This window comes from Canis lupus, chromosome 15 (genome assembly GCF_003254725.2).
Source record: "Canis lupus dingo isolate Sandy chromosome 15, ASM325472v2, whole genome shotgun sequence".
Taxonomy (NCBI): Eukaryota; Metazoa; Chordata; class Mammalia; order Carnivora; family Canidae; genus Canis; species Canis lupus.
Window position 1 is genome coordinate 6,263,586 of NC_064257.1, and position 21,184 is coordinate 6,284,769.

General features: G+C 36.7%; 1 protein-coding gene and 1 long non-coding RNA gene across 4 annotated transcripts in view; one reads left to right on the forward strand and one right to left on the reverse strand.

Annotated features, from left to right (window-relative positions):
• The window catches only part of AGO3 (argonaute RISC catalytic component 3), a 120,234-nt gene that overhangs the window by 79,213 nt on the left and 19,837 nt on the right, over nt 1–21,184 (reverse strand). For 2 of the 3 annotated variants that reach the window (XM_049094514.1, XM_025419940.3), the window contains exon 2: nt 14,929–15,100. In XM_049094514.1, the coding sequence (XP_048950471.1) occupies nt 14,929–15,100 (172 nt within the window). Of the gene's footprint in view, nt 1–5,295; nt 5,361–14,928; nt 15,101–21,184 lie in introns of those variants that run through there. The other variant, XM_025419941.3, reaches the window with a different exon arrangement.
• Nucleotides 1–21,184, forward strand: part of LOC118350683 (uncharacterized) — a 65,734-nt gene that overhangs the window by 39,228 nt on the left and 5,322 nt on the right. The window lies entirely within an intron of this gene.

The window sequence follows — 21,184 nt, forward strand, 5'->3', positions numbered from 1 at the left end:
CCTCTACCACAGTAAATTTTACAAAAAAGATTTGATTCACTGATCTGTTTTTACATACAAGACAAATTTCAGATTTTTTTTTTTGTCACTTAAGGTATTCTGCAGCCACTGTCAAGTCCAGTTTCTTAGGTGAAACTTTACAGATCTAATTTGTCAGAATGTTTTAACTATTTTGTCATTTTTTCTCAACAGTAAATTGGTGTGACTTTAAGCTTACCAAATCCTCGCAAGCCAATCAAATCACTCTAAGGATTAAAATGGTGGAAGAGATTAAAATAGCTGTGCCAAAGACAATTTAGGGATAAAAAATGTTCTGTTTCAATGTCTACCACAGTATATTCATGAATGTTCTAACAGCGGACAATCTACCTCAATAAAATGCTAGAACCTCCAACGGAATCAAAAGCTGAATTCACCATATCTCCCCCATGTTATCTGGTTATCCTATTCATTGCTCCTCTTTATTGGGACCTTCATCTCTCCAGATTCAAATCTGGCTCATCTCTTCACCCAATTAGTTGCGGACCTCATCTCTTTGCAGTATTTCTCACATCAGTCCTTTACTTTTCATTCCCAATTACCACCATCCTAAACTACAATCTCATGTTCCAGTAGCTGGATTATTTTAAGTCTTCTGTTTTTTAAGCCTTTAATCTTTTCTTCTCCAACCCAACTTACATATCATTGTCAAATGTAGTCCCCAAACCCCACTTTTATGTTCCAGATACAAAAGGTTAATCATACTCCTCAAATCATGGCTTATTAGCATTAATCATATGTACAAGACCTCTCTTCTTTCCTTCCACCTCCATTTCCTAAGCCTTTTTCCTCTTCCCAGTAAGTTATTTCTTCTAATGTGTAGATGAACATCCTTCTGTTTGTTTATATTCCCATCTTTATCCTCTTGCACTAGGTTTTAAAAATGAATTCTTTTTGGTTTGGTACACTTAGTTCATTGTTTCTGATGTAAAGTACTCCCTATGTTGTCTATCACCCCACCCAACAATGCAGACTTTAACTACCAACCACTAAAAACAATGTTGCAATGCAATGTCTCTTACCATACCCTTTTATGGACTTGTGTGAGAGAATTTATCTCTGGTTATATACCCAGGAACAAAATTGTTATGTCCACGTGAATTTAAACAACTAAATGATGAAGAACTGCCAAACTGCTCCCCAGAGTGGCTGTCTAATCTACATTCCTGGAGATTCCTATTTCCCTATATATCAGACAAGATTTGGCATTATTCAGCTCTGCTTTCTAATTTTTGCTAGTGTAGCAGGTAAAATTAAAAGGTTATTTTAATTGAGATTTCTTCTATTACTAATGAATTTGAACATTCCTTCATGTGTCTGTTTCTTTTCTTCTTTTAATTCCATGTTTGTTTCCTTTGCTCATTTTTCTATTGGGGTCCCAGTCTTCTTGTTGAATTGAAGGAGTTTCTTTGATAGTCTGATAGTCCAGATATTAATTCATTAACAGGTTTAGTTATTGCAAATATCTTCTTTCAAATGTCATCTGCCTGTTAATATCTATTTGTTGAAATAATATACATACAACAATATCTATATATTTGTTGAACTGAAATCCTTAATATATCATAAAATGAATCAATTTTTACCTTTACATATATAGTGTTTATATCTACCCATCTATTACCTATATATATATATATATATATATATATATATATATATAGCTTATGTATCTATATTACTTTGGCTATTAATTCATTTGAGGTCCTTATTTATAAACAGTGTTATATAAGGACTCTATTTTATTTTTCTCCATATAGTAAGCCAGTGGTCCCACACCATCTACAAACCAATTTAAAATACCATTTTTTGGGATCCCTGGGTGGCTCAGCAGTTTAGCGCCTGCCTTTGGCCCAGGGTGTGATCCTGGGGTCCTGGGATTGAGTCCCGTGTAAGGCTCCCTGCATGGAGCCTGCTTCTCCCTCTGCCTGTGTCTCTGCCTCTCTCTCCCTCTCTGTGTCTCTCATGAATAAATAAATACAATCTTTAAAAAAATAAAAATAAAAATAAAATAAAATGCCATTTTTGGGGGGTGTCTGGGAGGGTCAGTTGGTAAGCGTCTGACTCGTGATCTCAGCCCAGGTCTCGATCTCACAGTCATAAATTTGGGCCCTGTGTTAGGCTCCACTCTGGGCTGGAGCCTACAATAGATAGATAGATAGATAGATAAATAAAATGCCATTTTTATCTTAATAAGTTCTCAATATACAAATGGATCTGGCTCTTGAGTTCTCTATATTGTCTCAGTGGTCTGTCTGTATTTAAAAAGTATCAATTACTAAAGTGTTTTATTATACTATAACATGGGGCAAGGCAAGTTCCTTTTCTTTTTCTAAGTTAACTAGGAGATTTATGGAAACTTTTAATCAGAATAAACTTCTAAAGTGGTCCCCCTATCAATACCATGAACAAAAGAAGTATGTCTAGTGCCCTGGGTCACCTCGGTGGCTCAGTGGGTTATGGGTCTGCCTTTAGCTCAGGTCATGATCCCAGGGTCCTGAGATGGAGCCCTCATTGGGCTCCCTGCTTAGAGGAGAGCCTGCTTCTTCTCCCTCTGCCTGCTGCTCCTCTGCTTATGCTCTGTCAAATAAATAAATAAAATCTTAAGATATATATATCTATATCTTATATATATGTAGGATACATAATAAAATAGACAAAATAAAATATGTCAAGAAATCCTCCTTTTTTTTTTTTTAAGATTTTATTTATTCATGAGACACAGAGAGAGTGGCAAAGACACAGGCAGAGGCAGAAGCAGACTCCCTGCAGGGAGCCTGATGTGGGACTCAATCCTGGACCCAGGGATCATCCAGGGGTCCCAAGAAATCCTCAAATTATAAGTACTTGGGAGACATTGCTAGTATGCTAAAAACAAATAAGCATGCTAAAAGTTACTGAGACACTACAACAATGAACTCAATGAAGATGAAAAATAGGGGTAATTTTAAGAGCTAAAGATTTGCTTAAAAATCTCAACTGCAAAAAGAACAGATTAGAGGATGTGAACTTACAATGTAAGGGGCTTTAGGTGACTCTAAGTCCAGAATGAGCAGATAGTGGGATGTAGCTTCCTCCAAATTAAAGAAATTAGGTTGTACATATTTAAGTGCCCACTATAAAGCATGTAACTACCCTATCACATATTATATAGGTAATTTCACATTCTGAGGTACTCTGCTCAATTTGGAAAAATTTAAGACCGTAAAAAAATGAAACATAACCAGAAGATGGTAATCTTAATAGAAATTCATGTAACATGAGTAAAAATAAATCAAACTAAAGAACTGTAGGTCTGGAATAGGAAAGACTCAAAGGGATTACAAAAGCCTTTGGTCCTTTGACTATTTTGATGGACTGTCATGTGATAAACTAAGAAGAAAATCTATCTTTGTACAAAAGGATAGAACTCACAAATAATTGGGAAGATATAAGGAGCTAGACTTTGGAACAAAAATTTCCCACATTTCCTAACCACCAGAATTATTCACAAGTAGATCATACTATCTTATAAAGTACCTGACTTCATCCCTGCTATAACTGCTCAAGGAGCAGTTATGTCACAAAAGATACCAATTAGAAAAAAAAAAAAAAAAAGATACCAATTAGAAGATTCCAACCAGAAGACTGAAATGAATAATCTCTGCAATCCCCTTTAACAGTAAAATTTAATTAGGAGAATTTAATTAGGAGAATATCACACAATGAAACACTGCAGATTTTTACCATGGGATCAGATATAAAAATTTCTTTATGAATAATTACACTAAACATTGATTTGAACTCAAGCTCTCAGAGCCTTAAGAGAATGGTATTAGAATTCTATATACACTGGGAATTTCTAACATTAAACTATGTTTAAATTCATAACTGCTAAAACATATGTTTCAAAGGGAATCCACTTTTCTAAGGACCATCAATTATTATCGTCTCTCTTTAATCTCTCATTAACATGATGTGATCAACATATTTAGAGGGTTTTTTTTTTAAGATTTTATTTATTTATTAATGAGAGACAGAGAGAGAGAGAGAGAGAGGCAGAGACAAAGACAGAGGGAGAAGCAGGCTCCATGCAGGGAGCCTGATGCGGGACTCAATCCCTGGACTGCAGGATCACGCCCTGAGCGGAAGGCAGGCACTAATCCGCTGAGCCACCCTGGCTGCCCCGTATTTAGAGTTTTAATGAAAATTTCGTATTCAAGTTACAAAATGACAAATCAAGGAACTGCAAATTTTCACTTCTTATCTCAAAAGATACTGTGACAAAGGGTAATGTATTAGAATGTTCATCAGGCAGGCAGGTGGAGCTAAAGAAAAAACTACAATAGTAATTTATCTTGTCATTTATTCTGCTATAGCAGCAAAGGTGCTCACTGTATTATAAAGAAAGTTTGAATTGGGAAACTGCTAATTTGAGAAACCTTTACATGTGCTAACATAAGCACTGGAGGAGAAATAAGTAGACATGAGTTTTTAGTCCCATTCTGCCACTAGGTTGTTATAAAAGTCACCTTGCCTCTCTGACTTTAGTTCCTTCATCAATAAAAATGGGATAACAGTCTCTAGCCTGTTACTGGGACCATTGGGATATTAGTGAAAGTACTCTTGGGGGGGAAAGCAAATATATATGATACTATTTTTATATAAAAATTTAAGTATAATTATCTCACAAATATACTTCAAGACTACATTGAAATATTGAAGTCTTCCAAACAACAAATATATCACAATGTATTAGTATCAAAGTAAATTAATACAAAGAATAAATCCTGGTAATTAACATAAACTATGAACTGAATTTCTATCATGTAACAGTTGTGGAACTATCTTTGTCTTATGTGTAGCTGTCTTTTATCATAACAATGGGGAGGGAATCCTTTGATCTTTTGTTCAAATGTAGAAATTTTAGCACAACGTTTAAGTGTATATTTCAGTAAAATAATTGTAATTTTACCTTCTTTGGTAATATGCAAAATATTTTAACTTCTAAAGCAGCATTTTGGAAAGCAATTTGGGAAAGAAAATCTGAGCAAATGAGGATAAGAACTTCTAACCAATCTTCAGTGGCTTCCTTTAACTAATAACCTTAGTCTAGAAGGAAAGAATTCTTGCAGAATATAATAGGATGCATTTTTGTAGAACCTTGGGATAGAATTTAAAAATCCTTAAGAATATCTGGCGATTACTACAAAAATGGAACCTACCCGAGTACATTAGGTCTTACAAAGGGCTACAGCCTACCTTTCCCACTCTTACCTCAACCACCACTTCCTACATTCTGGTACCAAGTCTTTTGACTCCATCATGCTCTGGTGCACAGACTGTAAAGTAAAATTTAATATTGGTTTCAGTAAGTTCCACTTAACCACCTGACTCATGCAGCAGAAAAATGGTAGGAGAGAGAAATTTTAATGTAAAAAGGAGAAGAAATTGTTTTCATTAATTGTTCTATATGCTTATAGAGACCCACACCTTCATCTCATTTCTAGGTACCTCTCATCCTCTACTCCCAAAAGACAGAATGGGAAATATTATTCTAGTTGATACGAGAAGACATGAAATATTTTCCCTTGAAAGTGACTATTCATATTAGTTTAGTATTCATAGCTATAATAAATTAATCTATCACTGTAGTATAGTCAGAAGGAAGACTGCTAAGGTGTAACAAGATGGTAAAGTCACCTAGAGGCTTGCTTATAAAACACAACTAAAACAGCAGGCAGTCTCTCCTTGTATCCTTCCAACCTTGAATTTATCTTCATAACTCTTCAATAAATAACAGAGAAGGTAGCCAATAAATACTTTTGCATCAAGATAAAGTTTAAAAGATACAGAGTAGAGAAAAAAGGGGTTATATTTTAGATCAAATTTTTCATATTTTATAATATGAAATCTGTAGTACACCAGAGCATTTTACTAAGAACTATCTTTATAGTCATTTCACATGTGTATGAAGCTTTCATAATCTTATGTCATCTTACTTGCTAATCCAGTGGAGTAAACATCTCTAGTATTCACAGGTAACTGACAGATTACTTTAGATCAAGAAATCATTTTTTAACCCAATCTGGCTTACACTAACAACTCTATTCTAGAAGCCTTCTCCCTTAGGCCACCACTGACTTCTTATAGGACATGGTCTCTTAAGCTTTTATACCTCTAGCTTCTTGGCATTTGCCACTGTGATCAATACTTGAAAGTCATGATCCTTTCTTTACCTTCTCTGAAATAATTTATACTTTATCATAGTTGTCAACTTTTCCAATCTAAAGTTTACTGGCAAACCTGAAACAACAGTATCCCCAGAGATCCATCCTCAATCTTGACTCTGCTCACTTTCTCTAGCTTTTATGATCACATATAATTCTCTATCTTGACTTATTTCCTGTGCTCTCAACATTTATTTCCAATAATCTATTGAGCCTCTCTACTTTGATGTTTCTTAAACAATTCAACCTCCAAATATCCGAAACAGAAAATAAAAAACTTTGGTCTTTTCACCATCTGTATTTCTGTTAAAGCCATGTCTATTGCACAGATTGGAACGATGAAGTCATTCTCTCTTCTTTTTCCCTCCATGTCTATATTATTCACTCTTCTTCTAAATATTTTATCTAAGCTCTCCCTTTATCCCCACTGCCACTGCTGTTAGTTAAGTCCTAGAAAACACTACTTCTAATCTAGAAAAGTAGGGGTCAGAGATGCTAGGGGGTATGCTAGAGTACGAGGGGAAAAAAGTATATTTAATTTTCATCTAGTAATTAGAAATTAAGATTTACTAACACTTGTGAATATGGATTGACACTGGTATCTTACTTAGCCCATGTCAGATGATCAGGTGTAACATATGGTACACCTGGAACCCTAAGAGAATAACAGGACTTCTGCAACATAAAAGAGTTAACAGTGTACTGTAGCAACATTATGGTAGCAAACTACACTTATCTTGACGAATACAACATAATGTATAGAGTTGTCTTATCACTATGTTGTATACTTAAAACTGATACAACATTATATATCAACTACACTTCAATTAACAATCAACAGTGTAACTCATTTTCACCACGTTGCAACTTAGCTCAAGTGCATGGCATATATTCAATCAGATTGTTGGTAACTGAAAATTTCAAATTATTAAATATATTTTTAAATAGTTTATTTCAAAATATTTTCCTGCCTTTTTCTATAGTTATATGTTAGAATAGTAGTATATTTCTATAAATTTAAAAACTCCAAATATGTGTACATATACATTTATTTACTTATTGTTCAGTCCACGGTCAAACATATTTTAATGGGGATGAATAATCAAAGATTTAAAGACCACTGATCTAGACTACTGCAAACAGCCTTCCCAATGTTCTCCAGACTCTGGTCTTTCTCTTTTCTTTTCTTAAATATTTTATTTATTTATTCATGAGAGACACAGAGAGAGAGGCAGACACAGGCAGAGGGAGAAGCAGGTCCCATGCAGGGAGCCCGATGCAGGACTCAATCCCAGGACTCCAGGATCATGCCCTGGGCCGAAGGTAGGCACCCAACCGTTGAGCCACCCAGGTGTCCCTGGTCTTTCTCTTTTCTAATTTATTCACCACACTGCCATTAGTTATGCTTTTAAATATAGACGTTCCTCATTTGCCCTAAACCTCCAATGGCTCTCCACTGTTTCTGAATTCACAAGCCTTAGCATGGATTTAAGACCCTTCATTGGAGTGGGGTGCCTGGGTGGCTCAGTCTATTGAATGTCCAACTCTTGATTTCAGCTCAGTTCATGAGATTGAGCCCTGCATCCAGCTCCCCTCAGCAGAGACTCTGCTTGAGATATTCTCTCTCTCTCTCCAACCCCCCTGCCCCCCGGCTCTCTCTCTCTCAAATAAATAAGTAAATCTTAAAAAAAAAAAAAAAAAAAGAAAGAAAGAAAAGAAAAGGAAAAAAAAAAAAAAAACCCTTCATAAGTTACTCCCTGGCTAATTTTCAGACGAGCTGCTCTATTTATACTAGCCTATTTCTGTTACATAAACATGTCATAATTTTGCTATGTCCACTCTATTTATTCTTCTATTCTACTATTTAGCTCAGACACCATGAAATCTAAACACATGGATAGATGTTAAGAATAAACCCCTGATTTTTAGGAATATATTTATTTATAGAAGTATCTTTGAACTTCAAATATATTGCAGAAATATTAGTTAGAAGACTAATTACTACTGAGTAATTTATTTAGATGCTACTCAGAAGAGTTTTTGAAATCTAAAATAATCATGTCAGCTTTCCTATCTTCCAAGAGATTAACTAACAAGGAAAATAAAACTTGCTCGTTAACTGACATATACTACACATGGCACAGTTTCCCTAAGATAACTCAAAACTACACTTTGATTTTCATCAGCAATGTTTTCTGGGTTATGTTCTCTAAAGCATTTTAATCAGAAATATACTCCTCTATAGGTATGACACCAAAAGGCCACTGGCAAAAAAAAAATTAATTGTTCTTAATCAAAATAAAAAATGTGTAGGTCACCATCAAGAAAATAAAAGGCAACAGGCAGAGAGGAAGAACATTTTTGCACATCATTACATTTGATAAGGGACTTTTAAGTATACCAATAAAGAATTCCTGGAACTCAATAACAAAAAGACAAATCACCCAACTTAAAAATGGGCAAAGGACCTGAAGAGACATTTCTCCAAAGATATACAAACAGCCAATTAGTACATGAAAACATGCCCAACATCAACCATCAGGGAAATGCAAATCAAAGTAACAATGAGATACTACTTAAAACTCCTAGGATGGCTATAATAAGAGACAGATAACAAATGGTGGTAAGGATGTGGAGATGCTTGAATCATCACATACTGCTAGTGGGAATGTAAAATGATGCAGCCAGAGTGGAAGAGAGCATGGCAGTTTCACAAAAGTTAAAAACAGAGTTATCAAATCATTCCACTCTTAGTGATACACCCAAAAGAAATGAAAACACATGTCCACACAAAACCTTGTACGCAGATGTTCATAGCATTATTCATAACAGCCCCAAAGTGCAAACTCACATCAACCAACTGATAACTCAATAAACAAAATATCCATACAAAATATTATTCAGTAATAAAAAGGAAGTACTGATACATGCTACAACGTGGATGAACCTTGAAAACATGTGGAGTGAAAGCAGTCACTTCACACAAATGGTTAGGTATTACATGATTCCATTTATGTGAAATGCCCAGAAAGGGCAAAATCCAGAGACAGAAAGTAGATTAGTGGTTGGCAGGGTTATGGAAAGGGAGTGGGGAGGCAATGGTGAGTGACTACTAAGGAGTAATAGTTTTGTTTTTTTTTTTTTAGGATTTTATTTATTCATTTGAGAGAGAAAGCAAGCAAACAAGCAAGGGGGAGGGTCAGAGGAGGAAGCAAACTCCCCACTGGGCAGGGAGCCCAACACAGGGCTTGATCCCAGAACCCTGAGATCATGCCCTGGGCCAAAGGCAGTTGTTTAACCAATGGAGCCACCCAGGCACTCCTAGTGGGATTTCTTTTTGGAAGGATGAAATGCTCTAAAATTTGATTGTGGTGATGGCTGTATGTCATCTCTTTGAATATACTAAAACCCGCTGAACTGCACACTTTAAATGAGTGAATTGCATAGTATGTGAATTTCGTAAGTGAAATTATTTTTAAAGAGTATGTCCCTCTCTTGGCATATTACCTATTTACAACACTATGCCAATGACATTCCTGATAACAGCAGAAAGGGAGTTGCTTCCAACACTCTAAACTGAGATTTCCATTTAAAAGTCAAAGTGGAGGGGATCCCTGGTGGCTCAGCGGTTTGGCACCTGCCTTTGGCCCAGGGCGTGATCCTGGAGATCCGGGATCGAGTCCCGCATTGGGCTCCCTGCATGGAGCCTGCTTCTCCCTCTGCTTGTGTATCTGCTTCTCTCTCCATGTCTCTCATGAATAAATAAATAAAATCTTAAAAAAAGTCAAAATGGAATCAATATAATTTATTTTTTCCTTCTAAAATTCAATCATCAGGGATCCCTGGGTGGTGCAGTGGTTTGGCGCCTGCCTTTGGCCCAGGGCGCAATCCTGGAGACCCGGGATAGAATCCCACGTCGGCCTCCCGGTGCATGGAGCCTGCTTCTCCCTCTGCCTATGTCTCTGCCTCTCTCTCTCTCTCTGTGTGACTATCATAAATAAATAAAAATTAAAAAAAAAACTTTAAAATTCAATCATCAGTATTACAACTGTATGCAATATGCACAAATATTTTGCACTCTATCACAAATCATGATAGTAACAATAACCACAATACGACTATAAGATGTTTCATTTATAAAAGAAAACTGAACCAAAAAAATTCAGCCACAATCTCATACTATTTCATGATTCCTTCAAATCTTTATTCTTGTTTAAAATAGATCTTGCAATTATAATCATGATTTTATACAATTTTTCCCAAGTATCTATGATACTACTTAATGATTTTGAGTAAGTACCTAACAACCTTCTTAAGGTTTATCCTCATACATACTAGCAGTTGGATAAATCAGCACAAATCTTCAAGTTATGGAATTTATACTCTAGGTCATAATAGTTCTAAAAATATTTGGATTTTAGTTATTGAGGTCATTCACTTGTTAAAAAAAAAAACAACCAGAAACATTCAAAATTTGCTTAACAAACATGCTCTCTTACCATATGATCATTTTCAATCAAAATCTTATTGGCCAAAAAACAATACACATACATATCCTAAAGGGGTGAGGAAAGGACAAAACAAGCAACAGACAGAAAATCCGAAGTAGAGAAGTTGACTCACAAAATGACTCACAAGCATTTCCTGGGTATTTTGTCCAAGAAAACTCCTCTGACTAAAGTGGAAACTTGTTTGGCTACAACCCATCAGTCTACTATTATGATTAATGCCATGGTGCCAAATATTTGAGCATGTGGCATATGGACAAGAAAAACCTCCTACGTGTTGATTTAAATACTGGGGCATTTTAGCCCATAACTGTTTAGCTAATATGGAATAGGAATTGTCAAGTTCTAGCTAGTTTTTTCTAACTTCTTGAGCTCTAGCCATTGAAGTGTAGGAACTGAACCAATTCAGAAGCCCAGCAACAATTTTAACTAGTTATGCAATAATATTGCAAAAAGCGAAGATAAAAGCTAGCCTTTTGAAGGAATAAAGAGAGCAAGTTTTGCAGATGTTGACATAAAATCAAGTCCATATTATTAACCAAGTAGAAAACTGATTTATGTCATTTTAAGATTCTCAAAGAAATCCTATAGCTCCTATGAAAATTCAAAAGATACAGAATAAAAATTTCCACATGGAAACATCTAAATTACAGATCCTTTACTTCTATTGGCAAACAATGTAACAAAACAAAGCAACCTGAAGACAAAATATAATAAGGGAAGTCAAAAGGATCATAAATTAAAAACCAGAATATATACAACAATTTATTACATATATTTTGCTCCCAAACTTAAGTAACACACTGAGCATCTACATGTGAAATGTTATACTAATTAATTTTTTCTTTCCTTTATTTTTTTTATTTTTTTATTTTTTTTATTTTTTTCCTTTTTTTTTTTGTATTAGGTTCCACACCCAACATAGGGCTTAAACACACAACCCCAAGATCAAGAGTTGGATGCTTTACCGCCTAAGCCAGCCAAATACCCCAATTTCATATGTACTTTCATAATACACAAATAACTCCCTTACCCCTATCAAAAATAAGTTAGATAGGAGAAGGAACAAATCTAATAAATAATTTGGTTCCTTTTTACCTAATATTACTGCCTCTGTTATTAGTCCCTTAGAACTCTTCTGAAAAACAAAAAAGACCCTCAGCTGACATCCCTGTAAACCCCAAGCCTCCATCTCCCATTAGTCTGCAATTTCAACACATTTTGTCTTTAAAGCAGTTTTATTTTCCTACATTTTCATCATACAATTCTCCTACTTAATAAATAGCCTACAATAATCCTTTACTATATAATGCTAAAAGTAGGGGCGATTCTTTTGAGCAGAGCAAGGGCAAAAGGCAGTAGGTAAGGAATTCATGTCAGAAATATCTGCCTTAGGGGTTTCTCAGTGGCTCAGTCAGTTAAGCATCTGACTCTTGGTTCTAATTCAGGTCATGATCTCAGTGTCATGAGATCAAGCCCCACGTCATGCTCCACGCTGAGCACACAGTCTGCTAGAGATTTTTTTCTCTCCCTCGAATCATGCTCTTTAATAAATAAAATCTTCAAAAAAAAAAGAAATATCTGCCTTAGGCATCCTATCAAATGCCCCCCCCTTTTTAAATTTTTTTTTTAATTTATGATAGTCACAGAGAGAGAGAGAGAGAGGCAGAGACACAGGCAGAGGGAGAAGCAGGCTCCATGCACCGGGAGCCCGATGTGGGATTCGATCCCAGGTCGCCAGGATCGCGCCCTGGGCCAAAGGCAGGCGCCAAACCGCTGCGCCACCCAGGGATCCCTCCCCCCTTTTTAAAGTAGGTTCCACATGGAGCCCAACGTGGAACTTGAACTCATGATCTTGAGATTGAGACCTGAGTTGATAACAAGAGTTGGATGCTTAAATGACCGAGCCACCCAGGTGCCCCAACAAATGCCTTTTAAAAATGTAAACATCATACAGAAGGATCAGGGCGTGCCTGGGTGGCTCAGTCAGTTAAATGTCTGCCTTTGGCTCAGCTCATGATCCTAGGGTCCTGGGACAGAGCCCTACATCAGGCTCCCCGCTTAGCTGGGAGCCTGCTTCTCCTTCTCCCTCTGCCACTCTCCCTGCTTATGTGCTCACTCACTCTCTCAAATTTTTAAAATCTAAAAATAAAATAAAAAACCCAGAAGAGTCAGGATTATCCTTCACATTTACAAATTTTGAGAACAAAATTTGAAACACCCCAATTTTGAGAAACAAGAAAAAGTGAATCTGAAAGTACAGCATGAAGATAGGTCCCCATACAGGGATGATGGCTAGCAGTAACACAGCCAAGAGAGAGGAATGAGTGCAAGACAACAACTAGACTACAGACTGTAGGAGAGAAGCGTAGGGCACTGAAAATCTGTCTAGGCATACATAGCTCTTTATAATGTCCAGTTCTCTTTCTGTCCTCTACCATCATGCCCATTTCATTTTACTTTTATAAGCCTTTCATTTACTGAGTATTATGTGCCAATCATCAAGCTAATAACAGGGCTACAAAGGTAACAAAAAAGAGTATTCCTTTTCATGAAGATGTTATACTGGGAGAAGAGGGAAGCAACAAGTAACCATAATACATTAAAAATACTGTAACAGGAGTATACATCAAATACTGTAGGGTCACAGAAGAATGAATTACCTCTGACTACAGAGTTAAAAAAAAAACATTTTGGGGGTGCCTGGGTGGCTCAGCTGGTTTAGTATCTGTCTTCAGCTCAGGTCATGATCCCAGGGTGTTGGGATCAAGCTCTGCTTCAGGCTCCCTGCTCAATGGGGAGCCTACCTCTCCCTCTCCCTCTGCCCCTGCTTATGCTCTCTCACTTGCTGTCTCTCTCAAATAATTTTTTCTAAAAGGTATGCCTTGAAAAATAACAGAAGTTTGCCAGATAGACAAGGGCAGAGAAGGCATTCTAGGTAAGAGCTGCAGAGTATGGAAAAGGCTATAGATTAGAGCCAAATTATGAAGGGAATGCTAAATTTGGGATGTCATTCTGTAGGGCACTGAAGCTAAATAAATTTTATAGTAGGGGCGTGATCTCAGTATGAATTCTGTACTCCACATTAATCATAACATTCATATGGTGGTTTATTTGTTTTTACATGCTATCGCAAAGCGCCTTAGTGCTCATTCACTTTGTATTTGTGTCTTATCTAAATTACGAATTTCTTAAAAGAACCACCTACGTCTTAAATGAAGACTCTTAATAATATTTATTGAATAGGAAAAGGCTGGGGTATTTGATAGTACAAACCAAAATACTAAGTTGAACATCACTGTTTTCTTTTTTTTTTTTAAGATTTATTTATTTATTTATTCATGATAGAGAGAGAGAGAGAGAGAGAGAGAGGGAGGCAGAGACACAGGAGGAGGGAGAAGCAGGCTCCACGCCGGGAGCCCGATGCGGGACTCGATCCTGGGACCCGAGGATTGCGCCCTGGGTCAAAGGCAGGCGCTAAACCGCTGAGCCACCCAGGGATCCCGAACATCACTGTTTTCTAAATGTTTTTTTGTCCATACAATGATTTGTCTTTGTTCTTTAAAACTTCTTTCATGGTGTACATCATGTCATAAATTCCTTTTATATTCCCTTATTTACCCAAACCACAATCACACACACACACACACACACACACACACACCCACACACCCACACACATTATTTGGGGGAGGTGAGAGAATCAGCTTACTGAAAGCAGATTGATAAAATCTTTATATACATATGTACTTGGTTCCTATATGAGAATGAGAAAAGTCAGAAATTAAGGATCAGAACAAAATGCATGAAACATGAAACCTCTAGCTCTACCCACTACTGCTACCATCCCATCATAAGTAAGGTGGGAGTGGAGAGGGGAGGAAAAATGAAAGCACTGCTATATTACCTGATAGCAATGGAACAGATGCTTAGTCTTATTTCAAGAGCATATAAAAAGGACTTGGATCTCTCTTATCACAGAGAAAACATGTGACCTCATGATATAATGAGAAGACTGTAGATTTTTCCCAACATCATGTACAATTTCAAAACAAATTATCACCTGTTTCTGGTCAAACTGTTAAAACATTAGCACTGTTATTAAATATGAAAAATAAACGTAATTACTAAAGCAAATAGCAAAATAATTTCCATGATTTAGTGATTCTTACCTGTTCACTCTCCTAGGACACTTGTCTGGTTTAATGTCTACCTCATAGAGGTAGACATCAATCTTTGGGATTTCAACTTGAAAACAGTTAGCCAGCAATTTAATGGGTTTGCCCATGGTGCCATAGCCAGGTCTTCTGGGCACCATGAGTAGGGGCTGGGCCCCAACGGGTCCTGCCAGGAAGAGGGAAAAAAAGTAACATTGTTATAAGCTGTGTTTGATAATCTTGCCAATCAGCATATATTAGAATTTTAAGTATAGCTGATAATGGTTGAAGCCTAGTGATGAAAGACATTTCTAATGCTTCAACTTTTTTCTCCCTAACTCACTCTCCTCATTTAAATAGATACACCAAAAACAATTGGTTATTTCTGGAAAGTTGTTTTAGAAGGGGTAGAAAATAGGGAGAGCAATCATATAAACCCAGATGAGCATGAGCAAGCACAAACCAGACCTAAAGAGTGTGAGATCAAACAACAATATAAATTTAATTTTTTAAAGATTTATTTATTCTAGAGAGAAAGTATGTGTGTGTGGGGGGGCACTGAGAGAGGGAGTGAGAATCTTTTTTTTTTTTTTAAAGATTTTATTTATTTATTTATTCATGAGACACAGAGATAGAGAGGCAGAAACACAGGCAGAGGGAGAAGCAGGCTCCATGCAGGGAGCCCGATGCGGAACTTGATCCCGGGTCTCCAGGATCACACCCTGGGCTGAAGGCGGTGCTAAACCGCTGAGCCACCTGGGCTGCCCGGGAGTGAGAATCTTAAGCTGACTCCAGGCTGAGCACAGAGCCCCATGTGGGGCTGATCCCATGACTTGTGCCTGTGCGGAAACTAAGAACTGGATGCTTTGGGGCACCTAGGTAGCTCAGTTGGTTAGGCCTCTGAGTCTTGATTTCAGTTCAGGTCATGATCTCAGAGTTGTGAGACTGAGCCAGCCCTGTGTCAGGCTCCACACTCAGCATCGTGTCTGCTTGTCCTTCTCCTTCTGCTCCTCTTCTCATCTGTATACTCTCTAATAAATAAATAAATAAATAAATAAATAAATAAATAAATAAATATCTTAAAAAAAAAAAAAGTTGGACTCTTAACTGAATGCCCACCCAGGCGCTCCAATAACATAAATTTAAAGTACAATATAAGGATAAGAACAGATGAAAAATATAAAATAATAAAAGGATCAATAAGAAAACAAAGTACAAATTCGATATTTTGAAAATTATTTGAAAAGATAAATAAAATTGACAAACTCCAGATGGATGGGTGCCTGGATAGTTCAGTCAACCTCCAACTCTTGATTTCAGTTCAGGTCATATCTCAGGGTGGTGGGATCCAGCCGTGTAGGACTACACACTCAGCAGGGGGTCTGTTTGAGATTTTCTTCCTCTCCCTCTGGCACTCCCCTTTCCCCCCACCTTGAGTGTGTGCGTGCCCTCTCTCTCTCTCAAATAAATCTTTAAAAAAATAATAAAAGAGGAGATAAAATCATATAAGTGGAAAAAATGCTATCATTACAGATACTGAAGGTACAACATTATGTCAATAAATCTGGTGAAACAGAAAAGTTACTAGAGCAATACACCTTACTGACACACAAAAGTGTATATAATTTGAAAAGTCCTTTGTTGGTAATAATATAAAATGGAAAACGATATTGTGGTTCCTCAAAACATTAAAAATAGAATTACTATATGATCCAGCAGTTCTACTGCAGGATACACATCCAAAAGAATTCAAAGCAGAATGTTGAAATAACTGCACACCTTTGCTCATAGCACCATCATTCACAACAGCCAAAAAATGGAAACAGCCTAAGTGTCCACTGATGGATACATGGATAAAGAAAATGCAGTAATACATATAATAGAACACTAGCCTTATAAAGGAAGGAAATTCTGACACATCCTAAAACACAGATGAACCCTGTAGATTATGTTACATGAAATAAACCAGTCACCAAAGGACACTGTATGATTCCCCTTATTAATACCTTTAGTAATCAAACTCAGAAAAAGTACAAGGGTGGTTGCCAGGGGTTGGAGAAAAGGGAGAATGGGGAAGTGCTGCTTAGTGGATGGAGGTGCAATTTTGTAAGATGAAGAAAGTTCTGGAGATTAGTTGTACACAATGTGAATGTACTTAAATACTATTGAATTGTACGCCAAAAAATTGTTAAGATGGTAAATTTAACCTTATGTGTACTTTATCACAGTTAAAAAAAAAACAAAAACACCTTAAGTGATATATAGCATTAAGATTTTAAAGCCCAGGGCAGCCCTGTGGGGACGCCTCTCACTCCTGAGAGCTCTCTCTATATCTCTGCTTAATAAACCTCCATTGCTTTGCTTAAAAAGGGGTGGGCGGGGGGCAGCCTGGGTGGCTCAGTGGTTTAGCGCCGCCTTTATTTAGCCTGGGGCCTGACCCTGGAGACCCGGGATCGAGTCCCACGTCAGGCTCCTGCATGGAGCCTGCTTCTCCCTCTGCTTGTGTCTCTGCGCCTCTCTGTCTCATGGATAAATAAAAATCTTAAAAAAAAAAAAAAAAAGCTTTTAAAGCCTAAAATGTAGCTGTTAAATGAAGTTCAAACAACAAATTCAGTTAATAAATTAATAACGATTATCTAAATGAACTGACATTTAAAATTATCTGAAAAAAAATTATCGGAAAAGTCCTTTACCTATCTGAAAAAATGAAATCCACAATTAAAAATATTTCCAGGGGCCACCTGGCTGGCTTAGCCAGTAGAACATGTAACTCTTGATCCTGGGGTTCTGAGTTTGAGCCCCATGTTTGGTATAGAGATTACTTAAAAAAATAAAATCCTAAAAAAAATTTCCGGGGATCCCTGGGTGGCGCAGTGGTTTGGCGCCTGCCTTTGGCCCAGGGCGCGGTCCTGGAGACCCGGGATCGAATCCCACGTCAGGCTCCCAGTGCATGGAGCCTGCTTCTCCCTCTGCCTGTGTCTCTGCCTCTCTCTCTCTCTCTCTCTATCATAAATAAATAAAAATTAAAAAAAAAAAATTTCCCTGCCTTTGACTTAGGACATGATCCCGGAATCCAGGATCGAGTCCCACATCAGGCTCCTGCAGAGAGCCTGCTTCTCCTCCCTCTGCCAATGTCTCTGCCTCTCTCTCGGTCTCTCATGAATAAATAAAATCTTTAAAAAAAATTTGCACACATACACTAAGATTCCAGATCCAGATAGTTCCATTAGAGAATTACAGCAAACATTACAAGAAAAAAATGCTGATCTTTTACAAACTCCTCTATAGAATAGGAAAAAGTTGGGATGCCTGGGTGGCTCAGTGGTTGAGTGTCTGTCTACCTTTGGCTCAGGACATGATCCCAGAGTCCCAGGATTGAGTCCCACATCAGGTTCCCCATGGGGAGCCTGCTTCTCCCTGTGCCTCTCTTGGTCTCTCATGAATAAATAAATAAGATCTTTAAGAAAAAACAGAAAGAATAGGAAAAAGCAAGTATACCCCAATTCAATATATGATGCCAGAAAAACTCTGATACTAAAACCTGACAAGACTATTATGAAAAAGAAAGATAAATCACAGGACAGTATCATTCATGAATATACCTAAAAAACTCTAAACAAAATGTTAACAAAATCTAGCAATGTATCAAAAGGATAATGCATCTTGACCAAGATTAATTTATTATCAGGATTAAAAGTCAACAAGTCTTCTTTCACTGTGGATAAAAGTACATTAAAGTGCTGCCTATATTATTATTATTATATTATTATTTTAGTTTTGTTTTCATACATTTGTAAAACCTCTTCTGAGGACATTATCTTTCCTGCTATCCTAGATAATACTGATAATATCCTAGGTATCACTGAGTAATTCTAGACTAGGTCATAATTGTAGCTTTGCTATTTATCTAACCACTTGACTTCTGTCAAATATAGGTGGCCCTGAAACTCCTATTTTCTTATCTATAAAATGGGAATAATATCTGCTCTGCCACATTCTTATGAACCTTATCAGGTGAAATTAGAAAATGTACAATAGGGATGTCCGGTGGCTCAGTGGTTGAGAGTCTGCCTTCGGCTCCAGGTATGACCCCGGAGTCCCGGGATGGGAGTCCTGCATCAGGTTCCCTGCAAGGAGCTGCTTCTCCTCTGCCTATGTCTCTGCCTCTCTCTGTCTCTCATGAATAAATAAATAAAATAAAATAAAATAAAATAAAATAAAATAAAATAAAATAAAATAAAATAAAAAGAAAGAAAGAAAGAAAGAAAGAAAGAAAGAAAGAAAGAAAGAAAGAAAGGAAGGAAGGAAGGAAAATGTACGACAGTGGGGTGCCTGGCTGGCTCAGTTAGTACAGTATGCTGACTATTGATCTTAGGGTTTGAGTCGGAGCCCAAGATTGAGTGAGGAGTTTACGTAATATATTTTTTTTAAATAAAGAAAATGTATAATAGCTAAAATTTATCAAGCTCTTACCATATCTCAGGCAATGCACTATTTGCTTTAGATGTATTCTCTCACTTAATCTTCATACAAACCCTAAAATAATTTTATAGATGAGGAAAACTGAAATGATTTGCCTAAAATGTCGTAGTAGCAAATAGAACTGAGATTGGAACTATCCTGTTGAGCTATTTTGTTCCACTGGTATATCTGTCCATCCTTTTGCCAGTAACACACCGTCCTGATTACCAGTTTTGTAGTAAGTATAGTTTTGAAGTAGTTTTGAAGTCAGATAGTATCAATCTTCTGACATCATTCTCCTTCAATACTGTGTAGCTATCCTGGTAATTTTACCTTTCCATCTGGACTTTAGAATCAGTATCCACAAAATAACTTACTGAGATTTTGACTGGGATTATGCTAAATATATAAACCAAGTTGGGATACACTGACATCTTTACAATACTGAGTCTTCCTATTCATGTACATGGAATATCATCTCTCTATACATTGAGGTGTTCTTTGATTTCTTTCATCAGAATTTTGTAGCTTTCCTAATATCTTGTACCTATTTTGTTAGATTTATACCTAAGTAATTGGGGCTACTATACATAGTATTGTGCTCTTAATTTCAAATTTTAATTGTTCATTGCTTGTCTATAATCCAAGATCTACTATAAGATTACAATCAATCAAGACAGGGAGTATTAGTCAAAAAACACATAAAAAGAAAATAGAACAGAAAGTCTCCAATTGATCCACACAAATACAGTCAACTGATCTTTGACAAAGGAACACAAGCAATTCAATGGAAAACAGATAGCCTTTTCAACAAATGGTGACGAACAAGTGGATATACACATGCAAAACAACAATAAAGGAAAAAAAAGAATCTAGACACAGACCTAACATCTTTTTCAAAAGTTAACTCAATGGGGCACCTGGGTGGCTCAGCATCTGACTCCTGATTTCTGCTCAGGTCATGATCTCAGCGTCATGGGAACAAACATGGCATCAGGCTCTATGCTGAGCGTCAAAGCCTGCTTAGGATTCTCTCTCCCCCACTCTGCCCCTCTGCCCATCCTTGCTCTAAAACAAACAAAGCAAAAAACCTCAAGATGGCCCACAGACCTAAATATAAAATGCAAAACTATAAAAGTCCTAGAAGATAACACAGTTGAAACCTTTGTGTTTGGTGATGAAATCAAAAGCACAATCCATGAAATAAAAAAACGGGTAAACTTTCATTAAAATTAAACTTCTAATCTGCAAAAGAGAATAAAACACAAGCCACAGAGAGAAAATATCTGCAAAACACAGATCTGATAAAGAAATGGTATCCAAGATACACAAAGACCTTTTAAAACTCAAAAATAAAAACAATTAAAAATAGACTGAAGATCTGAACAGATACCTCACCAAAGATATACAGATAGAAAGATAGCATATAAAAAGATGGTCAACATCATATTGACAGTAGGGAATTCCAAACTTAAAGAAACGAGATACCACTACACACCTATACAAATGCCAAAATCCAAAACATTAATACCAAATGATGACAAGTCACTGCTGGTAGGACTGCAAAGTGGTACAGCCAGTTGGGAAAAAAAGTTAAGCAGTTTCTTACAAAACCAAACATACTATTATTATGCTATTCAGAAATCGTGCTCCTTAGTATTTACTCAGTTAGTTGAAAACATATCCACAAAAAAACCTGCACATGAATGTTGATAGTGGCTTTAGTCATAATTGTCAAAACTTGTCCTTCAGTAGGTGAGTGGATAACTAGTACATCTAGACAGTGGAATATTATTCATCTCTAAAAAAA